The sequence below is a fragment of the Pezoporus occidentalis genome, unplaced genomic scaffold, assembly GCF_034315485.1.
Source record: "Pezoporus occidentalis ecotype Australia unplaced genomic scaffold, CSIRO_AGI_Poc_V1 ctg79, whole genome shotgun sequence".
NCBI lineage: Eukaryota > Metazoa > Chordata > Aves > Psittaciformes > Psittacidae > Pezoporus > Pezoporus occidentalis.
Window position 1 is genome coordinate 2,679,058 of NW_026916147.1, and position 27,491 is coordinate 2,706,548.

General features: G+C 37.0%; 1 protein-coding gene across 5 annotated transcripts in view; it reads left to right on the forward strand.

Annotated features, from left to right (window-relative positions):
* Positions 1 to 27,491, forward strand: part of TTC29 (tetratricopeptide repeat domain 29) — a 137,156-nt gene that overhangs the window by 74,824 nt on the left and 34,841 nt on the right. For 4 of the 5 annotated variants that reach the window (XR_009961592.1, XM_062602791.1, XM_062602788.1 and 1 more), the window contains 3 exons: positions 3,733 to 3,824; positions 11,040 to 11,163; positions 14,179 to 14,410. Coding sequence is in view for 4 of the 5 variants with exons in the window: in XM_062602791.1 (XP_062458775.1) it covers positions 3,733 to 3,824; positions 11,040 to 11,163; positions 14,179 to 14,410 (448 nt within the window). In the remaining variant the exon portion in view is untranslated. Of the gene's footprint in view, positions 1 to 3,732; positions 3,825 to 11,039; positions 11,164 to 14,178; positions 14,411 to 17,907; positions 18,391 to 27,491 lie in introns of those variants that run through there. The other variant, XM_062602789.1, reaches the window with a different exon arrangement.

Below are 27,491 nucleotides of genomic sequence, written 5' to 3' on the forward strand. Positions count from 1 at the left end.
GTCGAGTTGGATAGATATTCTTCATTCAACATAAATTCATACCTTCGATTTTTACTCTTTTGTCCATTATCCCCAGATGTGTCAATGTTTAGGACAGCCTATGGCCTTTTGTCTGAGTCCTCAGTGTATGCTAACGAGGTATGTGCATGCTTTTGCGTATGCATAAAAGTACAGGTGTGACAACAACAAAAAAAAAACAAAACTGGGGTTTTGAGGAGGGAGAGTCTTAGCGGAGGAGCTGTTTTATATTAATAGAATAACCCCACAAGGGTCATACTGGCATAATGCTGAGATAACTAGAAGCAAATCTGCTCCTGGGATCTGACTAATATCTTTCTTGGCAAAGGGGGTAAACATGAAAATCACCGCTATCTACAGAATCAGTGCAAGAGCTATATGACAAATAGGCTCTAGTTTGAGGATTTAATCAGAGCTTGTTACTTTATCTTTGCACTATAACTAATTGTAGCCACAATAGACTTACAAAGACCCAGGAAGAGAGTTGATTTTGGAAAGAGGTGCTCCCACAGTAGCTATCGCCCTTCCAGATGCACCTGCGTCCAGCTTTTGTTGCTGAACAGGAAAACAAGGGAAATTGTGCAATGCATCCTGTTGTTTGGTTTTTTTTTATTTATTCCTATTTTGGAACCATAAAAACTCCTTTTTCTCTTTCTCCCTTTCTTTTCCATTTCTTTCCCCTTTTCTCTTTCTTTTCACCTTTCCCTTTTGCCTTTTTTTTTTAACTCTGCATACACCAAAATAATACTGGATAGCATGTAGGACAGTTGTCTGCAATGTGGAAGACAAAGTTAGAGTCTTCACCCTGCCACCTTCCCACATTCTGCATAAATAAGAACAAGCAGTTGAAATCCACTCTTCATTTCTTTATGAATGACTTTTTTTATGAATGACTTTTATTGTCATTTTATTTTGGGTTTTTTAGCTGGTAATTCTACTGTAGACCCACAGAAGTATGAAGTTTGAGACAGTGTGCTTTGTCATACAGAGCCAAAAATTAATTCATTATCAGAATCAGTGCAGTTTTCAGAATTTTTATATTGTTAAACTTATCTTACATTTTCTTTTCAGAGGGAGAAAAAAGTGTACATTATTCTGATCTGTTCAACTGCATATACAATGGTATTTTTCTACTAGTTGCTAGGAGTATCAAACTCTCTGAAACAGTATGGAAATTTTATAATGGAGTCTAGCATGATCAGGATAAATTTATTGCAACAGCTTACTTCCTCAGAAATCTTTGTACATAGCAAAATAATACTAAAATTAAAAAAAAAGAAAGACATTTTGCCCCTTCAGTAACTCTAAATCTCTGAATCAAACATTGTTACCAAGATGACATTTTAATGCACAATATTTACCATAGAATACTGAAGGAGATGAATGTTGTTTTAATAATGACACTTTTGCTTCTCCAACGTTTACATGTTAATCCAGCATTTCATCCAGCCCTATCTCCACTTCTTTTTCTATCCTGAATGTTGAAGTTAAGGCATGAACCATAATTGAGGAGGCTCCCCTGCACTTGCTCTACATAAATGGATACTGGGCAACTGTAGTGTACAGGGGCACTGCACAGCTCTTTTCCATCAAGAATACATCCCTTTCTGTGTCTGTATGTAATATATGAAGCTGGAGGAGTTACTTAAAATACAAGCATATTTTGTATTATATTTCTACTTCTAATACATGATATTTTCTATTGTAATTTATGAAGATTTCCTCCCTTTCATGTAGATGATTTAATTATTGTTATTTAATCATTATTTAGAGTGAAATGTCTGATTTGTATAACATAGTAGTAATCTGGGACGAAAATGAGCACTTTTCATCAATACAAATAAGTGGCTTTATTTATTTACTTACTTCTTTCTAGTAACTGTTTCAGGGATGCAGTGAACCAACTTTTTACTTTACCTACTCTGTCTAGGTTTTCCCTTGGTTTTAGCTGTACTTTTTAGGCTTTTTCATATCTTTAATAAAAAGAAAAGTACAGTAGCCCAAGCCTTAGGCACCAAAGTAAAATTCTTGTGCTAGATAGTAACAACCAGAGGCCTAGTTAAATATTGCAGAGGGCAGTTTAAAGTCTTTCAGGATTTCAGTCCTGTACATAAGAGTTTTGGAAACCTCCTGACACTTTTATGGCAGGTTTTCTTATATGGACGCAATTACTACAACAAATGTTGTAGCTCCTCTGGGTTAAATGCAAACCCAAGAACTGTTTTTTGGACACTTGTGTGTATCTCTGATATCATCCTGGAGTATTAGAAGGACACGCTACAAGCTTTGACAACTTTGAGTTTTGGGCGAGTTTTGAACTGATGTGACAACTTACTAACTGAGGTGTCTTTATGCTCTTTTTGTCATCTTGTGCATTGAAAATGACTCAATTGAGAATGACTCAATTGAGAATGACCTTCAAGTATAACATGCAATGCTAATGTACCCGAGAATATAACTGGTAAGAAAGTACTTGAGTATGGTAATTAGTGCAGTGCATATTAATAAATGCTACTTTTTGTGCAGAGCTTATATAACAAAAAAAAAAAAGAAAAAAAAAAAAACAAAAAAAAAAAATAGCCTTGTCCAAGGATACTCCTGCATGGAGTAAAACTCTTTCAAGAACAAGCAAATCTGAGTAGTGGAAACTGGTAGAAATGGTGACATCCACAGCATTAGCATACACAGCTTGTTTTCTTTTGACCCGTGTACTTTTTTCAATGACAGCGGATGCAGTCTTAATAGAAAATGCCCTATCTTTTATCTTAGTTTAAATAGGCATCTTGGGGCATGCACGATACTGTCATATGTCCCTGGGTATCTCCCATCCCCCTTCAGAGCTGGTAAATGACATTCACTACTCCTTTCTTAGAAATGTGCAAAAAGGATTTCCATAGATCGGCTTTGGAGATTTGCTGTTTCCTCATGTGTGTAATAGGTTGGGTCAAGCAATAAAGAGGAGGGAGGAAAGAATAAGATTTAATTTTATATGTACTCTCCCATCATAACCATTGGCAACAAAAGGGCTGAAAAGAGAAATTATGCAATAGTAGTGATGGCAGTGTTAAGATCACACATTTTTATACAGCAGCTGTAAGCCTATGGTTAAGGAAGTGGTCATGATAATGGAGCATTCCCAGCCAATGTTAACAAACTGCTTGTGTGTGCAAATAGTCATAAAAATAACAACTTTATCTGCATTTTTTTAAGGCAACATAAATTAAATGAATAGCCTATAAATTATTGACTTCCCATGCATCCAGATTCTACTAAGAAAAGTTGTCAAGTTGATAGTTTAAAGAAAGAAAAATATTAAGTTTATTTCATCTTATTCTAAAACACTATGAATGCAAAAGATACCATCTTCAGGTATTGATTATCAGACATTCATAAAAGCACAGCCTGTTAAAATCTTTTAAATTATGGATAAGGAAATTTATATTGTGAATCAGGTAATATCCCTTTGGCTTTGCAAAGTGCTAAAATACAGGGATTTAAATGCAGGTTATATCTCTTTAATTTGTAATTATTGAGTAGTTTCAAATAACTATAAGTAATGATCAAAAAACTAGTCTCATTACAGCTAATTAAGGAAGAAATGTACAAGTGGGAAAACTTTTAATTTTGTGTTTCATATGGACACAGAGACTGAAAAAAAAAAAAGTATAAAATCTTAGCATTGTATTTATTGGGTTTTGTTTTCCTGTTTCACAGACTTTGGACACCTCTGTAAAAATCTTCACACCACTTTGTGATTCTGCTGGCCTAAGCAGAGCATATGCAGCTATAGCCAAGATCCTGGTAAGGTAGGTTAGGACATCCTTGTCAGTGCAGATTCATTCAACTGTGAAAGACTTAAATTGTTAGAGGTCTGTCACTTCCCATTACTGACTGCTTAAATTTTAAGCAGTGCCCTTCTTGCAGTAAGTGACCCTTTCATGGAAAGTTATTTGAAGCTGGTACATATTTTCTGAAGTGTATGATCCAAGCTTTTCTTTACCTGTAAACTATAATATGTCCTTTTCCCCTCCCTACTTTGGGAACTGTGGTTTTTTGTATGTTTGTTTGTTTTACCCAAGACTGGGAGAGATCTTACTGGAAAATGGGAATCCAGGCATATTTTCCAGGTTAAAAAGACTTTAAAGAATGTAACAAGCTTCAGCAGGTGTCTCAGTGTAATCTCTCTGAGCTCTAAGTTTCTATTTATTGTACTCTCTTCTGTGGAAGAATTTGTAGTTTGTACATGTGTAACTAGATATAAATTTGTCGCAAATAAAATGTTTGTCTTCAATGTTTTCCTTTCAGCATCTGAAATTAAAATCTAATTCCAGGTGAATTTTTTTTTAACTCTTCAACTTGTTACACAAATAATTTTGAAATGAAGTTGTCTAATGTAATTATCTTATGAAATAAGAAACATAAAAGAGGTTAAAATTAAGGTTGCAACTTATCCTTGATTCCTCCTATGTTTGGGGACTTCAGTGCATATGATGCTTGATAGAGGTTGGCAATTTTTTTATAGAGGAGGACTTCTCACTAGGTTTATTTCAGTGTACAGAGAAAATTCTCCTGTCTGAGTTAGATCCCTTTTCTCTCAGAGCACATAGGGGCTAGCAATAATCACAGGTCTCTTCAGTTCCCTAATATATAACTTACAGCTACCACCCTCATTGTAAAATATTTCTTCCTAACATCTAATCTAAATCTACCCTCTTTCAGCTTAAAACTATTACCCACACAAGGGTATCACAACAGGCCCTGCTAAAAAGTCTGCCACCATCTTTTTTATAAGCCCCCTTAAGGTACTGAAAGGCCACAATAAGCTTTCCCTTCAGGCTCAACAAGCCCAACTGTCTCAGCCTGTCTTCATAGAAGAGGTGCTCCAGCCTTTCTGCAGACCTGCTTCAACACCTCCCTGACCTCAACATGTCTTAGCATAGCTTCTGGGAGGATCTGCTCCATGATTTTTCCAAGCAGAGAGGTGGGACTGACAGGTCATTAGTTCCCATGGTCCTCCTTTCTACACTTTTTTAAAAATAGGAGCAATGTTTCCCTTTTTCCCATCACCAGGCACTTCACCTGGCAGCCATGACTTTTCAAATGTACAGCCAATTCTCTTGGGACTCTGGGATGCCTCTCATCAGATCCCATAGGCTTATGTATGCTCAGATTCCTTGGGTATTCATAAACCTGATCTTCTCTTGCAGTGGGAGGGATTTTGCTCCCCTAGTCAACATCTTGCAGTCCATCCACTTGAGAGGTGTTAAAAGAGAGGTTGCCAGCGAAGACCAAGCCAAAAATTTGTTGCGTACCTCAGCCTTCTGCTGTCTGTTGTTACCATTTTGCCAGGAGTAGTCATCAGGGGGATATGCTTTCTTTTCTGGCTGACATACCTTTAGAAGCCCTTCCTGTTATTCTTTGCATCCCTCGCCAAGTTCAGCTCCAGCTGTGCCTTGGTCTTCCAGACCCCATCCCTACATAGCCAAGCAGCATCCCTATAATTTTCCCAGGGTATGTGTCCCTACTTCCACTGCCTGTGCATTTTCTTCTTGCTCTTTAGTTTGACATGCGGGACTTGACTCAGCCATGCTGGTACTTTGCATTCTTTTCCTGATTTCTTACACCTGAAGATTGAGAGCTCTTGTGCTCTATGGAAAGCATCCTTAAAGATCTGCCAGCTGTGTTATGCTCCCTTGTCCTGAGGATGGTTTCTCAAGGGGTCCTATTGACTAACTCCTTGAAGAGCTAGAATTTTGCTTTTTCAAAATTCAGCATCCTGACTTTATTCCTCACCTGACCCATATCCCTCAGGACTGTGAATTCCATCAGTGCATGATCCCTGCAGCCCAGGCTGCCTCCAATCTTGATGTCATCAATTAGCTCATTTTTGTTGGTGTCTAACAGCTCCAGTATCACATCCCCTCTTGCAGGGCATTCTGTTACCTGGCTTAAGAAGTTAGTCTCAATGCAGTCCAGGAGCCTCTTGGATTGCCTGCAGCTCACTGTGCTACTTTTCCAGCAGATGTCACTATTTTGAAATCCCCCAGCAGGACAAGAGCCTGCAAGCACAACGCCTCCTGTAGCTGGAGTAGGAAGCCTTCATCAGTAGACTCCCCTTGATTGGGTGGCATGTATTAGATGTTTCCTTTGCTGCCTTGGTCTCTAATTCTTACTCATGAGCTTTCAACCTGCTTATGGCTATTCTTCAGAGACAGCTCTTCACACTCTATCCATTTCTTGATGTAGAGGGAAACCCTTCCACCTCTCTTTTCTCACCTGTCTCTTCTGAACACCCTGTAGCTATCAATAGCTATACTCCAGTCATGGGATACATGTCTCAGGTAAGATATATAATCTGTCTGTGGGCCTTATGTCTTCTGTAATGCTTGAACTCCATGACTGAGGATCATAAGACTTGTGAAGCTTTTATCCATTTTCTTCAAAGGCTAATTCTGTTAGGAGGTGTAACAGATCATGAAACACCATTCCATAAAACCCATTCATTCATTGTTTTAAGTAGAAATGGATAAACTCCATTATAACTTTCACTATATCACAAGCAGCAGAAATAGCTGAGTCTGTAAAGTATCTCTGACATGAGAAAATAGCACAAGCAACATTTGAATTGAGTGTTGAAGAAGCTGTCCAAATCAAGGCTGCTTTCAATTATCTTTGAAAGGCTGTAGCAACTAGGGGAGATTCCTGAGGACTAGAAGGTTGCAAATGTCACTCACTTCTGTCTTAAAGGGAGAGGATCCAGGAAACCTCATGCTGGTCAGACTTGCTCTTATCCCTGAGAAGGTGACAGAGCAAATGATCCAGAAGCAATTTTCAAACATATTAAGGACAAAAGGGTGATTAGATTTAATAATCTAGGGAATTTGTACTTCACCAACCTGATAACTTTCTATGATAAGATAACTGGCTCAGTGGAGAAAGGAAAAGCAGTGGATGTTGTTTCTCTCAATTTTAGCCAGGCTTCTGTCATTATCACCTATAACCTCTTCATAAATAAGCCGATAAAATATGGCTTAGATAAATAGAAAGTGAGGTACACTGAAAACCAGATGAGATGCTGTTCTTCAAAGAACTGTAAACAGCAGCATGAGGTCCAGTGGGAGGTTAGTTACTAGAGATGTACTCAGACAATAGTACTGACACCAATACTGATTACGATCTTCATTAAGAACCTGGATGATGTGACCAAGTGCATCCTCAACCTCTTTGCAGACAATACAAAATAGAGGAGAAATGATTGATCCATACATAGGTGGCTGTGCTGCCCTTCAGAGGGACCTCAGCAAGCTGGAGAAATGAGCCAAAGGCAGTCTCATGAAGCTCGGGAGTGGGAAATGCAACATCCTGCATCTGGGGACAAATAACTCCAGGCACCAGCCTAGGCTGTGGGATGACTGGCTGGGAAGGAGCTTGGCAGAGCAGGACCTTCAAAAGTCACTCAAAATTCCACAGGCCTCCTCTAGCTGACCCTGCTCTGAGCAAGGTGAATGGAGATAGCTCTGGAGATCCCTTCCAATCTTAACTATACTCTGATTCTGTGTTGCTGTCTTAAGCAGTCCTAGATAAATTGTTTTGCCATGTAATGCTCTCTGGCAGAACACTTTTGGTAACCCAGTGTGATGAATATTTCAGGCAAACCTACTTCTTAAAATTCAGTAACAGAATTTTTCATGAATAAAATCATGCTGATCTGACTCTACTGATTCTTCCTTATAGGCGGAAAAGGCAGAGAAAAACGGTTTGATAAGCCAGCATAGGGACATTTAAAAAAACATTTCTGTTTACTTTCACACCAAACTTTTGGATATTTAATTGTCTGATTTATAACAAACAAGCAAATTTCTGTCAAGCCTGTTCAGAAAACATTGGATAAATGCATGAATACATACTGTTGGTGACAGAATTTCCATACTCAGCTTGATCACTTTTTCTTTACTTGTATTTTTATCTGATCTAGGCTAGACTTGTGCAAATAATAATTTGATGTGTAATGTCTTTACAAAGAAAAGATGGCTGTTTCTCTAAAATAATATGTTTTAAACATAACATCTGAGAGTTCACACTTACTGCCTTGTGACAGGTTGTAGGAAGTCAGCTGAGCCTTCCTAAATCACTCAGAACTTGTCTATAGCTTTGGAATATTTTGTGAAATCTATTCCAGATGTTTTCACAGACCATGGGAAACTAAAAAACTCTATCATGTGCATTTAGGCATGTCATTTTCCAGGGAAAAATCTGACATAATAGCATCGTGTTCTTGACTTATTCTGCAGGTGTCCACCATGGTAATGACTTCTTGTGGACACATGATTTATACATCCAATTCAATCACATGAGCAATCCTATAAAAGGTGCATATTTTCATAAAAGTCTAATAGGGGTAAAAATCTCATAGGGCATTTTAGCATGAAACTGGAAAATGAGTTGCTGTAGATCTGTAATCTCTTCTGCTGAAGTCATCATAACTGATCTGTGGGATCATGAATGACTATATCTTTTGGAAATTACATTTTATGCATTTAAAGAGGTGATGTCTAAGGAGATAGAAAGTATATGGCTGTATAAAATAACAGGTAGGTTTTTGAAGGAACTATAAAATATTAGCCCTTTGAGTAGGAAAGACCTGTTCATCGTGTTATTGGGTCTTGTACAGGATAAAGTGTTTCAGTAATCCTTCTAGCATACTTTAAATATCTCAAGCTGGAGTGCTTTTAAAAGTACTTCCTTTGAAAAATTGTTAAACTCTACCAACCGATTGCTAGTTGGCATAAGTGAAGTTCTAACAGTGAGGAATATCTTTCTGATATATCAAACTGATTTCTGTTTGAAAGAGGTTATATGCCCTAGCAATTTTCATATTTTTTATATGCAGAGCATAGGTTTTTATGTGAAATACAAAAAATGACCAAAAATACATCAAAACATTTCTATTAATTCATGAAATTAGGAAAACCTTTTTACATTTTCTCCTGTCACTGATTCCATTTGCTTTATTACTTTCAGCCTCTAGCCTGCAAACTTGGTGGCACAATCAACAAACCCCTTAGTGGCTGTTTCATCTCTGCTTTATTTGATTTCTCCACTCTGAGTAAATGATTAAGTTTTCATGCATTGGTTCAACCAAAATCTATGTTCACTCAACCACATCCTTTATTGATTACTTCTACTGCAAACAGTAGGCCAAGTGTGATATACATAATTGGACAGTTGTCAGGGGATGTGGGTGTTAACAGTCCTGTTTTCCCAATTGGAAATTGGAATCACCTTGATACACAAATATTCTGCACTGTTTCATTCTCATTCCTTGGACCAAGGAGTCCTTTTCCTCAGAATATATTTTTTTAACTCTCAAAGGTCTGGTTGAATGGATTTAATGATTATACCATATAATACGCTCTTCAAGTTGCACCTGTGCACTGCATATAGAAAACTAGAAAAACTGGAATTAATATTTGTCTAACACTTTAACCTTGTCCTTTAACTTATATAAATCATATGCTGTGTTTCTGTGGAGGAACATTTGATTTTCTCTTCTTAGGAAAAAAAAAAATATTTAAAAAAATGTGTTTCTAATTCTAAAATTTAGAAGCCTTTTGATGCTTGGCAGATGTTTACAGTACAGCATATTTAATGTTCTCATTATATTAAAATACTTAATTAGGAAACTGTAGTAAATCCAGCTCTGCTTATTGACAACTAAGGTTTATGGTAGCTTATAACATGTGGTAGTTGGTTTGCAGTGTTTTAGCATCTTTTTCTAGGAATCTAGCTCATCTCAGTCACATAGATAATCACTGCAATATTGTAAATTTGCAGCCATGTTTTGTTGTGTTTCCTATTCTGGCAGGGTCTATCCTGTTATAATTACTCTAATGGGAGGGAATTGCAGACTTCTGACAGATTTTGAAAGCACATATCCCTAATATAGTTTATAATAAAAACTGTAATGTAAATGAACCTCAGTCATTTGCTGCAGGAAGATAACTTTAAGGTGTTTTAAAATGGTGATAAATAAATCACAATTCTTTATCACTTACAGGAAATTCTATTTCTTGAGTTTCTTAATTAAGCCTAGATTTTTCTGGCTTGCTTGGTGGCTTGACATTTAGTATGCTATGCTCCTACATTAGTGACTCAAGTTCATGGCTAATATTGAGGTCAGCTGCAGCAACGCTTAAGCCTTAAAGGGAAAAAGAGTGTAGTGGCTTACTCACAAGCAAACCTAGATATCTATCTTATGTCTTGTAATCATACTGCAGAGATCTTATATTGTTAATATGACTGGCTTTATTAAAAAATAAAGGAAATCTGCAAATGTTACTGTCAAAGTACATTAGCCAATTTTCAACTTAGATTCAGCTGTGACCTCAGGTTGCTCTGATCTCACTGGGATTTGGGGGTGACACCTGCAATCCACAGTTTATAGGTTTGCCTGTGTGATTCCAGCAGCCTTTTATCCACCCAGCCAAAGTGCAATATTGCATCCAGGGAAAGGCTGTTATCCCCAGAACTAAGAGACAGCACTGTTATGGAGCTACTGCTGCACCACCAGGGTTCTAGAGCAAGAAATGGCATCTCTGAATGACAGGAGCCCAAAAAAGCCTTAGTGAAAAACTAGCCTTTTACCTTCTTTCCCTATTTTTTAGGATGTGGGGTCCTGCTATATTGAAAATATTATCAGCTGCTCAGTAGAAAAACCTGGAAAAAATGGAAACTCCAAAACCCCTATAAAATCATCCCCTGCATTTTCATTTGTGGCTGTAAAATATGGCACCATATTCAGAAGAAAAACTTTATTTCACTTAAAGGATCCAGTTCTGCCCTCAGGGGTTCTGTGTGGACTTGTCTTGTTGGTCTCAGCACAGGTAGTGCCCAGATGACTATTTCGGAAATAAAGTCCAACCATGAATGAGTCATCACAAAGTTGCTTCAGAACAGGCAGATAGTTCTTCAGCATTTGGAGAAACCTTCTGAGTGGTTTTTGTCCCTGTCCTTTGCTTCAGTCAGGGAAAAGCAGCTGAAACTACAAAGCACTTGGAAGAGTTCATGAAGGCTGCTGAGAATGCTCATCTAAGACAAAGCCTGGTGGATGCATGTGTATTACTTGGGAATATTTACAATGAAAGAGTAAGTATTGGTTGCAGTAATATGTCAAACAATTGGGTTTAATTCATGGTAAAAAACTAAGTTTGCATAAGAGATGGCCCAGAATTATTTCATCCAGGTATTATGTCTTACAAGAGCTACCAAAGAAAATATTGTGTGACTAAATAAAATGTGCCATAAGTTTTTGGGTGAGGTGAAAAATTCACACGATATTTAACGCATAGGGGTTTGTTCTAGAAAAGGTGAGTAAAAATTCCAAATTCAGATTATGGAAAATTTTCAATGTTGTGAAAATCTGCATCCAAATCACCATTCAAGCCTCATATGCCCATAAAGAGTTAACGCAAATGAAATTTTATTGTACTACACATTGAAATTCATGCTTTTTTAAAATGAATGTATACTATATTGAGTATTAATAAGCAGTATTTTAATTTAGCTTTTATTTTTTCTCTACATTCTCTCAGCTAAATTTAAAAAGTGGGTGCTAGCAACAAATAGTTTGGCAAAGGTCTGTGCTGGTAGTGTTCTGGTAGTGGAAGTGCTTTCCCTCCTTTATGCCTCCATCCAGTCTGATGGCTTTGATTTGGCCTGTCTAAATGAATAGATAGTCATTGATAGGCAATATTAAATTGAGCCAGAGGTGACTAAGAAACTCCTTTATTATAGTTTCTAAGGTCTTTTGAAGTGCTTCTTTCAGACCCATGTGTCAGTCACTGAATGGTTCTGGGATGGATCCTGCAAAGGCAGCAGTTCTGTTGGCAGCCTGTCTGACTAGCGATTTCCATGCTTACTCTGTCCCTTACCGCATCTAGAGATGTAGCACTTGCACTGCAGTAGCACTTTTTTTAAACGAGAAGAGTTAAAAACATTGCTGCAGAAGTGAAAGATTCATGTTGAGCTCTTAAACACCTATTTTAGAGCTGAAATGTTACATGACATTATTTAGATACAATGAGTAATAAAAACAATGTCCTACAGCCTGTACACTGTGGAAATTAGGAAACAATTCCACTATGAACAAAATAAAAATAGAAATCCCATTTCAAAACCACCCTTTCTAGCTTCTGTGCCCTGATTTTTGTCAGAATTTCTTTTCCATGTGTAATATATTGAAGAGGATACTTGCCCCTTTTCACTTCCACTACCATCAGATGCCTTTGAGTTTTTTCCTGGATTTCTCTTACAGAGAAATCCCACTACCAAAGCTGCTGGCCTATTTCTTTTTTTCATGAGCTGTAGAAAATATTCTTACTCTGTTCTCTGTATTAGCTTAAGAGGCTTCTATTGTACATATATTCTTAGCACAAATGCTAAATTTCACATTGAAAATCAAGTTTTGAGTCCTTGAGAACTTGCTAAAGTAACTCTAAAATGGATCTAAAATTTAGAAGAAAGTAGAGTGATGTGACACTGGCTAAATTATTCTACTCCAAATTCAAAAAATAATTAACTAAATTCTGCTTAACTATATCTCACTGCTTCTGCCACCATTGCTAATAAACAGTTCTATGAGAACTGATATTTTAAGAATTAACCACTTTTTGGTTATTATCTAAATTATCCTTCACGTTTCAGAATTTGCTGCCTTGAACTGAGGTAGTGGTGCAGAAGAGAAGAAAGTTAGTAACTTAATCTAATTAATTTACATAAAATATATAAATTAAACATAAAATAAAATCTTCTCAAGATTTACAATTCCCTATATTATACACCATTTTTTCTGCAAGGTCAGCAATGTTTACCAAAACTGAATCTAAAGTACCATTTCCTCTCTTGGGTCACTGCCTGCTTGGTGTCAGCTGTCATCACCAGTATTCCCTAATTCATTATTAGGGTATTTTTATTCAACTCTGTACTTCCCTGGTGACACAATTTGCAGTAGTACTATCCTTTTCATCGAATTAAAAGATATCTCCATTTATACCCAGATATGTCCTTAGGGAGCCCTTAGTAAACCAGGTATATAACTTTTACTGTTCTTCATAAAGTGACTTTGACCAAATTCACTTTGTTCTGTCCATGCTGTTGCTGTATCTTTACATTTCTGTCATCTTACTATTCCATCACCATCACTGTCTTTCTTTAATGCTGAACAATTGGTTCATGCTTTCTAGACAGGCTTGGTTTACCCGTATATTTCTTGTTTCCTAAAATGCCTTGGTTTGTGTAATGTGCAAGTATTAGGTCTAATTTCTCCCAGTTTAAGTAATTTAAGTAAGTTAAGTAAGTTAAGAGTTCCTTACTTAATATGCAAACTCTGTCAGTTAACATGACACAGTGTCTTTTTCATTTTACTTTTCTCAAGTTTCTTAGCCTGATTTGTTGTATTCCTCTCACTAATTGCATCACTTAACCTATTATAGTTCTCATGAGTATGATATGTAGATGTTTCTGCTTTTCATCTATTATCCTACTGCTTATTGTTCATTATTGTATCCCCATATGCCTGAATCTGCTCTCTTGTATTAAACAAAGCTTAAAGACTACCTGAATTTCTGTTACTCTTTCCTCCTTTTTAAATTACATGCACATTTTAGCAGTTATATAAATTTTGATCCCCAAAAGTAATATCAAGTGCAACAGGTATCAGTTGGAGTCTCTCCTCCTGGTTTATGCTCTATGCACAAGGAAATTTCAAATTTATTAAATTGAGCTGAGAGTGAAAGAATACAACAGCTCTGAAAATGTTTTCACTCAGGAAGTTTGTGCCATCAGGGCAGCAGAATTCCACACCAATAAGAGAGAATGGAAGGCATCATCCAGAGGTGCTTTAATTTGTATTGTATGTTCAAAATACTACAAAACCAGTTTTGCTCCTGAGAAAGATGTGAGCAGTGTTACCTGGATTTTAGAGCTTAGGAAACAGCAAGGGAGGTTTGCTTAATACCTTGCCATGAGTCATTCTGTGGTCTGGCCTCTCAGCTGCAACATCTTTGAGGTGCCAGAGGAACAGGCTCTAACAATAATGTCAGGATAAAATACAGGTGTCTAGAAGTAGTTTTTACAATTTTTTTTTTTTTCTTTCTTTACCAGGGGAGCTATAATGAAGCTTGTGAATATTTCAGTCAGGCTTATGAAACAGCAAAAACTTTAAATAATTTGCCCTTAGTGGATGAAACAAAAGCTTACTATGGCATTGCAAAGGCTCATAAACTGATGGTGCCATTTAATAGCCATATAGTAGCAGAAGATGTCATCAGCCTCAAGTATCTGCTGGCATGGAAAGAGAACAGAAGTGACATGTGCACTGACCCTCTTACAGTTGGTAAGACATTGGTTATGAAACACATTAGTGCTGCATTGTCCTCAACAGTTAAGTCATTTTTCTTGAGGTTTTTTATTAAGTTATTTCCTGGGTTTAATTCACGTGCTGAATGGGGTTAGATTTACTCCTTTGTCCGCTTATTTTAAAGGCTGAATTAAGTCTGTTTAATAACAGGTAGAAACAGGGATAAAACGGGGAGAAAAAATATAACAACGAGAAACAGATAGTAGTAGTTGCTATGGATGGTAACTTACTTTTTTTCGGTGCTGTTTTCCAAAACATCGTTATGGGCAAGCAGTGTTGTATTAGTTTATTCAATTATCATTATTTTAATCCTTAAAAAAAAATTTTAAAATCTTCATTTCTGGACAGTTTTTCATGTGCATCCAAGGATAAGTTCCCTGTTTCTAAAAGTAAGAAATAATTTCTGCTTGATATAGGGAGCATAGTTTTGAATTCGGAAGAACATGCTATTTTATTTTTAGCATCCTTATACTTGACATTGGAGAGGAAGGAAGGAATAAAAAAAAAACCAAACCTACTCTGTTTTCTTCACTGTGTTTCCTTATCTGAGATAAAGGGTAGAGGAGGACTTTGTATGGAGTAGACCTCTTCATGGGTTAAATTTTCTTTACTTTTTTTTTCCCCTTTGCTATCTGTTAATACAAGAAAAACTGAATAATGCATTATCTCCAAGTATTGATAGTATTAAACTATATTGTTCTTTGGAAGGAAAAAGGACAAGTGTACTACATCTTAAAGCTTTCCTCTCTGTATTCCTGTGGAGAGTGTGAATGTGGAGTATAGTGCAAATAAATGACAGCTGGGTCAAATTCGTAACATGGAGCTTCAGAGTTACTGTGTCCAAATTCCCTCAGTTATCATACTCTCAAAGACAAAGAACTGCATGTCTGCTGTTTTCTTTTGTACCTTTTCCTTTAATAGCATTGGAAAATGAAGTATAACTTCAATTGTAAATTTTATATATAAAATAAGTGGTTTAATAGACTGATATTCAAAGATGTTAGCAGCTTAATAGGAGCCAGGATACCAGAGGCAACACTGGAAGCAACTGAGAACTGTGGAACAAAGACATTCACTGGCATGCTAAAGTGATGACAAATTAGGTAGCACACTCTTTGGAGTTCTAGTGATGGTAACAGGGCAGTCCTTTCTCAATGACATTGGGTTTCTTTTTCAATGACTGTATATATTTATGATTTTTGCCTCAATAAGTGAATATTCAGCACATTCTTAGATTTTGGTGGCTTGCAGAATTAACTGGGTGCATGTCTCCTGCAAAGGACAGTAAGTTCCTAGACCTGTAGTGCACATGCCAAGAATCCCAATATGGTCAAAGAAGAATCCAATGTCAAGCAATTTTATATGTATTTCACATGAGGATCATTAGCTGTAGCTGATGTAAATAGGAGGCAAAGAAAAATCAACAATGGCAACAACAAAAGAACAGGAGCCTCAACAATATAGGATGATATTTGTATCTTCAACATTTATTTTACTTCTTTCACCTAAAGAGGTTTTCCATTCTACTTTTATACATTGCTTTCTCCAGTCAATGGTGAAACTTGTTTATATCCTGAAATGGTATGTGCCCCTTTAAGCTTGAGATTCACGCTTCTTTTTAACGGTACTTAGGGATAAAAAGAGTATGATTAGAAAAACCCTTTATGTCCTGGCAAGCATGATGCCAGAAACAAGTTTTGCCTGCTGAGATTCTCTTCCTTCTGCATTTCTGCCTAGTTTACCCTCTGTTACTTTCAGTATTAGTTTTTATTTTAGTTCCAGTTAACTCCAGGAACCCTGTGGCTACTGCATATTTAGCATCTCTTCCAGTTCAATATCATTCTTCTCATTAGTGCTCCAAGCTTACTCTCATGATACCCCAGATTACATCCAGGAAAACATAGTGTCACACTGTCAGCACAATCTGTAACATTCTTCATGTTTTGTGTGCCAAATCTCTTGTTAGTACTGGCATTACATTTTTAATATCTTTGTCTGGCAAAACATGACCTGGCATTAATTCAATATTATTCACTGGCTTTGAGTTTCAGGTACAGCCTTTATCCTACCTTCCAGGAGAATGTCTGTGCATCCTGTGATGAACTCATCACTTTGGAAATTCCTGCTGTGATAATAGAACAGTAATTCTAGCTCTTTCAAACAGCTCAGCATCAATAACCTACTAGATTTTTCTCAGTCCTTTTAGGATGAAACAGCTAAAGACAAGATACAATACTAATTCTTAATCCATGGGGGATTTAATGACAGGAAGGTAATAAATTTTTATTTCTGACTGAATAATGTTTCTGTCACAAAAAAAAAAAATTTAAATCAGGGTAGTTTCTGTATTCTTAGACAGAATAAATACTTAGACTATTAGACAAGCAATGATATTTAAATTCAAGTACTGCCATGTACCTTATGTCTTTCAACCAAGACTTATTTTCTAAATCAATCATTTCAACAACTAGGCAGGAAGAACCATTAATTACTCAACTTATCTCAACATTTATTAATAAAATGGATGCTTTGACCAAAGTTGTCATGGACAAAAGGGACAGGATTGTCAGAAAACTGTGTTTATAAATGTAAAGGACAACGTTTCCATCTCCTGCATTTGACTTGGTCACCTGTCTTCGCTTACAAAAGGAATATTTATGCCACTGTGAGATGCCACTGCAAGAACAAATAATTTTTTTATTGATCTGTTATGATTAGTCAAACATATTTTCAAAACAATCAGCAGAATCAGTAGATAAAAAGGCTTGTGACTCCATGTTAGAACCTAAAAAAAGAACCTACAGCACGACTAACATTGATGAAAAAATATTTCACAAGTCTTTCAATAAATAATCTCCAAGGGAGAAGAATAATTAAAGGTGCTGAAGGCAGGAAAAATTTGGATCAGATTTTTTATATTGATTACATGAAATGCTGACCAGGAATTGTGTTTTCTGTGAGTCTGGCAACTTCTAGGTCATTGCATCTAGTAGGGCTGTGCCTCAGCAAGAGGTCTTTGATGCTTGAAATCATCTAAACACTTTTAAGAGTAGACTTAAAATGTATCATTTTCCTCATACTAAAAAGTCTTCTGTTGTTTTCTTGAGAAACGTTCTGTGCTTTTGAGAACAATTTAGATTACATTTCTTAACATCAGAGAACTCTGAAAAATTGGCACATTTTACAATCACAGGTTTTCCGTGTTTTCTTGTTTTGGTTTGGTCTTTTTTCTTTTTTTTTTCTTTTTTTTTTTAATAGCTATAACTGCAGGGTAAATTATTGTCTTACCCATATCATCAATTGTGACGTCCTACAATCAACAGAATTATCTTGTACCATCAACTTCAGAACTATTTCTAGCATTCCTCTTTAGAACATGATAAACTGCATTTTTTACTGTCTCTTCTTTCTGAAGAACACTAATTCCAGGAAAACTTCTAACAGTACGAATCTTATCTTTCCTTCTTTAATAGGTACCTCAAATGCATGCTAAGGAAAATTGTTATGCCATGGCACTGTACCCAAAATGCTCGACTGTACTTGAGCAAATCAAAGCCAGTCTTCATCAGGAACATGCATTGTAAATTATATTTTGATTTGCCCAGTAAATTTGCCTTGGTGGTAGCAGAGTTTGTGATCTGAGAATATTTAAAAGGGAAGGCATGGTGTACTGATCAGAACTATAAAACCAGCAAGTATTTGTACCTTACACAGATAAACATCCATAAAATAGTTTTTATGTGATATCAGTGGAAAGGTAGTGGCTTGGGTTAACAGGTTCCTTTCACTCCATATTTCATATTTAAAGCTCTATCACAGATTTTGGCCTATCGTGATACTGACGTAGGACTATCAGAATTGTGCACATACATGCACTCCCTCAAAACCACTGTCTGTGTCTCTTATATTTATTACTTTAAAAGGTCTATTCTTCAGTTAGCATGTACAGAAGGGAAATATATATTAGCTTGTATGGTGACTGAAATTAGCATACAGTCACTATTTTAACATGTTTCTTTTTGATGGCATATTAGTGGGGTTTGTAACTATGTTGTCAAGTAAAGTTAGTGACAAAGTAGCTTGACTGATTTTGAACAGGACAAACTATGACTTTCTTCCCAACCACTGCTGTAAAGACAATGGGAATGACTCAGACCCTCATTTTGGGAAGTTGAGAGCGTGCCTGTGCCTCACAAGAACCCTCTGGGGTCCATCTTCCTCTCAGCAGTCTGTTCACTGTGCAAGACTCTGGATGTAGGATCTGTAATGGACACTCCTTCAAGTTCTATATGTTTATGATATACGTCAATATCAAATTGTTAATATGACCAAAAATAATGAGAAATTGAAAGGACTTTAGAGACAGGTTTCAGTGTTTTCTGAGAAAATACAGCTGAACGTGGAATAAGGGAATTATACACTTGTTCCCACTATTAAATAAGAACTATGAATTTAAATTATTGAAAGGTATGTAACCAAGTACAGATTCCAAGGCTGTCCCTGTACCAGAGCACAAAGGCTCACTTCTTCATAAGCATGTTTCAGAAGTAGCTGAAATGCTTTAAGTGTTCCCCACTGAAATTCATAGGATAGCTTCTTCCCATTTTTGTGGGGTTTACTGATTTGAATAATTTGCTTTCTTCTGGAAAAATACTGTGGTTAGAAATGTCAAAATATGTACATTTAAAGAAAAATGATTAGGAAAAAAAAATGTAGAGGTGTTTCTGTCTTTACTGTTCCCTGAAAATTTTCTAAACTCGTACTGCCTCTGCTTGTTCGTATCACCTAGCACTCACCAGTTGCTGAATTTTAGCTTTTCTCACTTTTCTGTTTAAAGAATCTCAGTCTTTTCTATTTTTTTACTGCTGTACCTTTGATATTAATGCAAAATATCCTATGTAATTGTTGAAAACCAGCATGCTTACATATAGACATTGATGACATGGAACAGATGTGTTTCAGAAAATCATCTTATGCGCTTATCATGGTTTAACCCCAGCCAGCAACTGAGTTGTAACTCATTCACTTCCCTCTTCCCTTCAATAGGATGGGGAGAAGAATAAGGAAAAAAAAAAAACAACAAAACAAAAACCTCATGGGTTGAGATAAGAGCAGTTTAATAATTTAACTAATGTAAAATATAATAATAATTGTAATGAAAAGGAAAAAAAGAGGAATAAACCCCAAGAAACCCAAGTGATGCACAGCTCGCCACCCACTGATCAATGCCCAGCCCATCCCCAGGCAACAATTGGCATCTCCTGGCCAACTCCAATTCCAGTTTCTATACTGAGCATGACATTCTGTGGTATAGAATACTCCTTTGGCTAGTTCAAGTCAGCTGTCCTGTCTCTGCTCCCTCCAGGCTTCTTGTGCCCCTCCTCATTGGCAGAGCATGACAGACTGAAAAGTCCTTCATTAGGGTAAGCACTATTCAGCAACAGAAACATTGGAGTGTTATCAACATTATTCTCACACTAAAGCCAAAGCACAGCACTGTACCAGCTAATAGAAAGAAAATTAACCGTATTCCAACCCAAACCAGGACAGTGGTTCACATATTTTATTTATTATTAATTGGGGTTTGGTTTTAAGTATTTGATTAAGTCTACTTATCTACTTTGATATTTTTAGAAAGTGAGAGTGATTATTGCTTGAACTACAGAAAGAACTGAGGGTGACAGGGAAGGTTTTTGTTGCATTGTGATAAGCAGCCTGACTCAGCAGATTCTGAATGAAGAGTCTGAGAACACATTTTAAATGTCAGTTTAGCTGTGAGTGCAGTAGCTTGTGTTTTCTGCTGATGGCTGAAGTTTGTCTGACAAGGAAGTGTTAATATTCAGTGTTCTCATGCTTTGTACAAATGCACTATCCAGGTTTTTTTCCTGTGATTTTTTTTTTCTTTTTTCCTGTTCTTTTAATGCTGCCTTAATTGGGATTGCGACACAGGATCAGACTCAGACCAGGTGTGTGGATTGGCAGTACCAAATTTGAGAGGATTTGTGGAATATTTTGATGTTTAGCCATGGAATAATATGGTAGGAGAAGTTTCTTCATATTTTTTGCCAAGAGTTGGCAGTTCTTGTATAGCTAAGTGGTGTTATAACTTCAAAAAATTCAATATCATCCTGCCTAATGTGACTGTGAGTATTCTTGACATCAGTTACATATAAACATCTTAACCAGAGGAGGATTTGGATCTCATCTAGATTTTTCTTCCATCTTATACTTTCAATGGAAACATCTAAATCTCACCATACATTTATTTTCTTTAGACACAACCTGTGCTAAACATTGTTGCCATCCAGCTGTGTTTTCCCAGACAATCTTTTTAGATCAGCAAAAAATATTTTCCTAAATAAGGTGAATTGTTCTTTCTTGTGAAAAAAATAAAAAAAAAACAAACAACATTGGAAGTGGTGTTCAAGCTACAATATATTGTCAGACTCTTTAGTGTAGCTTTATCCATGGAACTAGTATAGCTTTGTGCACTGCATTGTCAGTGCTTCTTCCAAATTGTAGTCCCCTACCAGTTTAAATTTTCAGAGCTGAAGCTCAGTCCTGCTCTGATTCTCTAGGACACTTGAATGGCACAAAACAAACAGAAAGTCTTGCCCAGCCACATTAGGACACTTTCAGAGAAACCCTTGATTTGGAGGCACCTAGGAGTTTCAGCTTTGCCTGCAGTCCAGAGCATAAGAAATGCATTGACAAAGAGAAGAGTCATAATGCAAAACAGCTGGCAGCTGAAACCATATTTCTTTTGCCCAAAAATCCACCTCTCTTTTTATTCTTTTCCATAATCACTAAGAATATATCATGTTTTTTGGAACAGTTTCTGAAACAGTAATTTTCTTCTTGTTTTTCGTCCTTTCCTGTCTGTTCGGTGTCCTACATTTGTTTTGTCTCTTGTTCTTCACTTCCATATTGTAAATTATTCTCTCCCCACTTTTTGGCTCCACACCTTCATTCCAAACCCCAATTTTATGTATGTTTCCAGTCAATGTTCAAAGAGCAGAAGTCAGTTACCCCTATACCCTGTAGTTCGCATCTCAATCTATACCTTATTAGGTATATCTTCTGTGTTTGCAGTAGAATCAATAGATGTTTTTTTAAGAGCGGTGTTTTAGTTTCTTCATACTTGGCATTCTGGCACCGATCTTCATGCTGTGTCTTTATTACACTGTGATGAGAGAATACACTGGAAAGAATCACACTTCCTATTAAATATCACAGTAAATTGGTTAATAGAAAAATGCAAAGTATCAAAATAACCTTTAAAGAGGCCTTAATCACCTGAGTGAATGGACTGACTAAATTTAAGTATACAACTAGTGATTAATTACCTTGAAGATCCAAATGAATGCTTAAGCAGATGACCATGCCCCCAGGCTCATCCACTTGTTTCTACTCAGTTAGTTAAGCATTCAATATTATCTGTAATACAAAATATTCTTATTTAAGGGCTCATACAAATCTTGCCACAGAGCTAAGTAATTATACAGTATTTTCCATAGTGTGTCATACAAGTGCACCGTTTCAAACGTGTAGCTACTATCCTATAATACTGAAAATAATAAGTATCAGATAGAGTAATTGATCATGGGAGGCCAATTTGAAATTGTTGTGAATCAAGGGGGTTTTTCATATTTTTCCATGGTTGCTACAGTGTTTTAATCCAATTCCTTTTCCTAAAAATTCTGGCACATTTTTTGATTTTTGAGATGTAGCTGCTATGGATGTTAGTCAAACAGTGCTGCTAGTGTCAGCTTCTGTGGGGAATTAATCTTATGCAGCAGTCTTTGAAATGGTAAGTGCAGGTGCCCATCACCATCATATCTGAACTTTATTCTTATTCATACACTAATGATAATGTCTGTGAAAGCCTGTACTCAAACTATGTCTCTTTTGTGAAGGTGTATTTTGTGCTGCTTGATATTTACAAATGATATGAACATCAAGCTGTCTGATTGTGTCTACGTACCTCAGCCAGGGCATAGTTAGGACTGTGCATTTAACTCACTGCCAATATAAAATTTAACCTGAAAAATGGAGGTTGAGTATGCCATATAGCAGTCTTGCTCAGTTCATGTTGTGAGCCCATGGAATCTGAGGAATGAGAACTTCAGATTATGCCCCAGTAGCTGGTGTCAAGGAAAATCAAAATGTTATAGTTGGTAGGAATCAGGAGGGGAGAGGGCTGCATGCTGCACAATATTCGTAATTCTGGGCTATCCACTGATTCCTTATCCCGTGTGCAGAACTTGAAGCCCTCTGTTTACCTGAATCTTTTGTTCTCCTGGTGGAAAAAGTCACTTCAGGGTACTAGGGAGCCCAGTCTTTTGACTCCAGATTCTTTCACTCTGCCAAACAGCATCTTGAGATGTGTAATTCCCTGAAAATAAGCTTATCCTCACTGGTACCTTTAGCTCATTTTTGAGAATAATATTAAAGCAAATTGTATTTTATTTTGTTGATACTTCTGCAAGTATGCACAGTAAGAAGAGAACTGAGATGAAACATTAATGATTTTAAGCAATCGATATATTGGAGGATATCTGGGTTTCTGTTCTTGTCATCTCTTATATATCTTGAAATAGCTCACTGTTTGCATGGGGGAAAGCAATATTTCAGTTGCTATATTAAAACTTAGTAGCTAATAATGACAGCAACAAGTTAGCTGTGATTACCAGGAAAAGATTGTTCAGGCTAATGACTTTGAAATTTGATTTAGATAAATTTAATTTGGGTTTAGTTCAAAATAAAATCTTTTTATTACATACTTTTAATTATTAATTGTTGTAGTGCAATTATAGTAGCTGTTTGGAAGGTGGAAGTACATGTGGATTATATATACATGTATATGTACATACAGAGAGAGAAACTACACGGCAAAGAGAGGAAAATGTAAATATGCTAAAAATTGTGAACCAAATACTGTTTTTTATTATGCCCATAAAATCTTGTTGAGTTGGGGGGGGGGGGGGGGGCGGGGGGGAGGCGGTTGCATAAGTGTAACTGTGAACAGAATTTATCCCATTTACCTGAGATTCATTATGAAAAACAGACGTTCAAATAATTGTGAGAATTGCTAGCTGTGGTATGCTGGGGAACATAACCTAGATAAAAGGGAGATTCTGACTGAAGGCATTCTAATAAATTTTAGTGTATTATATTTTGTATTTCTAAAGCATGTTGCTTGAGCATTTGGGTTGAGAAGCACTGAAAAATATATTACTAATCACAGTTGTAGCATGTTTAAGGAATGATCATGCAAGTATAATTCAAAAGATGCAGGAAGAGTTCTATACATCCATAGGAAAATACGGGGTTAAAGTGGATAATATTTTAAGCAGTGTTCAGTTGACTTGATGTGTGGAGGGAGAGAGACTGAGCAGTCCTGGCTAATGACTTGTAGGTACTGAATCCTCAGGTCTCTCAGGTGGTTTCACTCGACCAGTTTCAGCAGAATGATGAAAAGGTTGAGATAAAATAAACTGACAGTTGCTACTCATCGCAGGCAGCAAGCTGTACCCTGGCAGATGAGACCCTGGGAGCCCTCTTTTTTAAACAAAGGCTTTCACTACAGTGAGCAATGAACTCCACACAAAAAGGGAAAAGGAGAGAGAGATTGGCAGCTGGTGACCGACGGGAGGAGGGAAGGGAGGGAAACTGAGAAACATAGCAATTGTTGGCTAATTAGAAGCCATTCCCACCTACTTAATACCAACCCATTAAGCAGAAAACACTTTTCATCTTACTCTCGCTGCTACACATGACACTGTACTCCAATCAATACCTTCCCACCGGCTGCCCCACTGCCCACAAATGAATACATTGCAGTTCAAGAATGCAGTAATTGAGTTGGGGCAGCGGAACTGCAGCTCACAGTCAAGATCTTTCTCTGAAGATACTAATGTGGTGCTCATGATGCTTGGATAAAGAAATCAAATCCTTGTATTAACAACTGCCAACAGCTGGCAAATGGACGAAGTCAGCAATGAATCCACTGTAACCTTTGACTGAAGAGGCAATCAGTGTTTATTTTCAGAGGACTTTTTCCCATTTGAGTAAGAGATCTAGAGGATTTGGGCACAGATGTTAAGATTTTCCAGGGCGTTTTGAACTCTGATCCTTGGTTATACCTGCAGAATATATATATATGCACATCATTTTGTACATGGAACAATGCATATCTACATCTCTGTACCAGTATATCTCACGGGGTTCCCCATTTTCTGGAAAGTTTTGACGTAATCTTAACCTTTTAAAAGTGTTTACAGCAGTTTACTGTTTTGGTTTGGTTTGGTTTGTAGGCTATATATAGTCTGGCTAATTTTTATTTCATTTTAAGTCCTACTATAATTTTTAGGGGTTACCTTAAAATGTACCGTTTGGTCCACAATAGTCTATTGTGTGGTAGATCTGGGATCTTACATTTCGGCCATTAGGATCTCCCATTTAAGTCTTACATTTAGATTCTTGCAACATTTTTTTTTTTTTCCCCAAATTAAATCCCTTGTTCCCTGAGCCATCTGGAGCTGGTAATACTATGCACAGTCTGCAGCATAAAGTAACTGTGCAGACTGCAGTGTAACTCCTTTCTTCATGCCAGTTTTGTCACCACAGAATCAAATCAGCAGGAAACTGTTACTCTCCCTCCTTGGTTAGACTGAAGAAGACATCAGTGTTAAGTCTTTTGGAAGTGCTGTTCCAAATACAACACATGAAATCTCTCCATCCCTTTCAATTCCAAAGTGACTTGAATATCAGTTCAGGAACTTAGATTCCTTACAGTGTAAGTTTTAAACAATCTTTCTGATGTGAATAAATTGCACACTGTGACATCTGATATTTGGAGAAAGAGACTACCATCGTGTGTGTTATTCATTGTCATAACAGTACTGTGGCATCTGCAGTATGGCATTTCTTCAGATGCTGATTGCTAAAGTTCTTCTTATATATATAATTGTATAACGTGCTTTTAATCTGTCTAGCTGAGCCTTGAACCCTTGAGTTAGTGTCGTGGTTTAAAACCAGGCAGGCAACTCGTTCACTCACTCTGCCCCTTCTTTCCTTCCCCCTACTTCCGAAGGGATGGAGAGGAGAATCGAAAAGAATGCAACTCCCACGGGTTGAGATAAGAACAGTTTAGTAACTAAGGTATAACACAAATCACTACTGCTACCACCAATGATAATAATGATAAAGGAAATAACAAGGGAAGAGAATAGAAGACCTCAGCACCAGCCCCCCCCCCCCCCCAGCCCGACCAAGCACCAACTGATACCTCATCCAACCCCGCAGTCTCCCAGCCCTTCCAGCTCACTCCCAGTTACATCCTGGGCATGACGTGCTGTGGTATGGAATACCTCTTTGGTCAGTTTGGGTCAGGTGTCCTGTCTCTGCTTCCTCCTGGCTTCCCCTCCTCCCTGGCAGAGCATGAGGCTCACAAAGTCCTTGGCCAAACTAAAACATTTGAAAGGTAACTAAAAATATCAGTGTTATCAGCACCGTTCCCAGGCCGGAAGTCAAAAACACAGCACTGAACCAGCTACTCAGAAGGAGAAAAAATGACTGCTACTGCTAAACCCAGGACAGTTAGGCATTATGTATGTGCAATAACTTAGCTACTACTTGGGGTTCTCATCATTTAACAGCTTACCTACAGCTGAGTAAGAACAGTTAAAGCTAAGTGTAATCAATAAGGCTGACAAATGTTTTGCATCTTTTCATATTGAAAACCAAATAACAAGTTGCTACTTTGTTGCCTCTTTCCAGTTGTATTATTATACTTTAAGCTTATTAGCATAATTATCTTTAAATTTCGCTCAATTCATTTGTTTTGTAATATTATATAGCACCTTTAAGCCACCTTCTTTGTGTGCGCTCCCTGGGTGTGTTTTAATGACAATCTTAGAGAAAGACCTATCCTCAATATAGTCTGTAAAGAAGAAATAATTGTCTTCTGATAGAGAAAGCTGGAATCTTCACCACTTGTGATGATGCAGTTACCTAGGACGTAGGAGTTGAATGTGATCAGGCATGGAGACAGAGGTTTTGTTTACTTAGAGATACTTGGATAGGACAATCAAAGCAGATATATTCAGATTCCACATAAACACAATCTGCTGCTTAGAATAATCAGTTTATAACGTTTGTTTCTATAAACTATAGGACTTCGATTCATTTAAACACATACGTGTACAGGTTCAATCTTACTTTGACTAGATGCCAGTTAGAAGGATCATAGGCAGGCTAGGGAAAACGTGAAGAGCAGTTGGCAGTCTTTCTCAGTGCAAAAGCCTGTGGGGTTAATTTGAAGATACCCAAATTGTCTTGGCAGCATAAACTCTACTCTTTTCCAGAACTGGAATATAATGAACCAGGACAATAAACATAGGATCATAGAAAAATAGTAATGAAAGGGAGTTTAAGAAATCATCTTCTCCAGCCCCAACTTAGAAGTAATTGTATTTATGTCATTTCTAAGAGAAGTTTGTCTTGCCTGTTCTTAAAAAATATCTGGCAATGGAACTTCCACAGCACCCATGAACAATCTATTCTAAAGGCTAAAATGATGCAGGAAAAGACTAGAACATTTTACCTTTATGTCTAAAATTGCCTGTAATTCAGACTCGCATCTATTCTATCCAATAAGGACTTCAAATTCATTTCTTCCATCTTTGCAGTAATCTTGGGGGAAAGGAGTCACATGACAAGTGCCGGGGTTTAGAAGGAAATTTTATAGTGATTTCTGAAAAGGATGGTTATAAGGATTACTTATTTAATTATTAATTCGATATGACAGGATGTAGTTCCTTCTTATGAGCATGACTTCTGGAAGAAGGTAGACAGTAGATGCAAGGATCCTGTTTCCTTTTTATTTATTTTCCAGTTATATTGTCCAGTAGGACTAGTCCACTCAGCTGAGCATAGTAGATTGGTATTGGGTCCAAAAGGGCAGGAAAAACAAGGGCTTCATCAGCAAGAACTAGACCAATGCAGGGGAAGGGTTGCTGCTAATTCTTAAATGGTCTCTCTAAGTGCTGGGAAG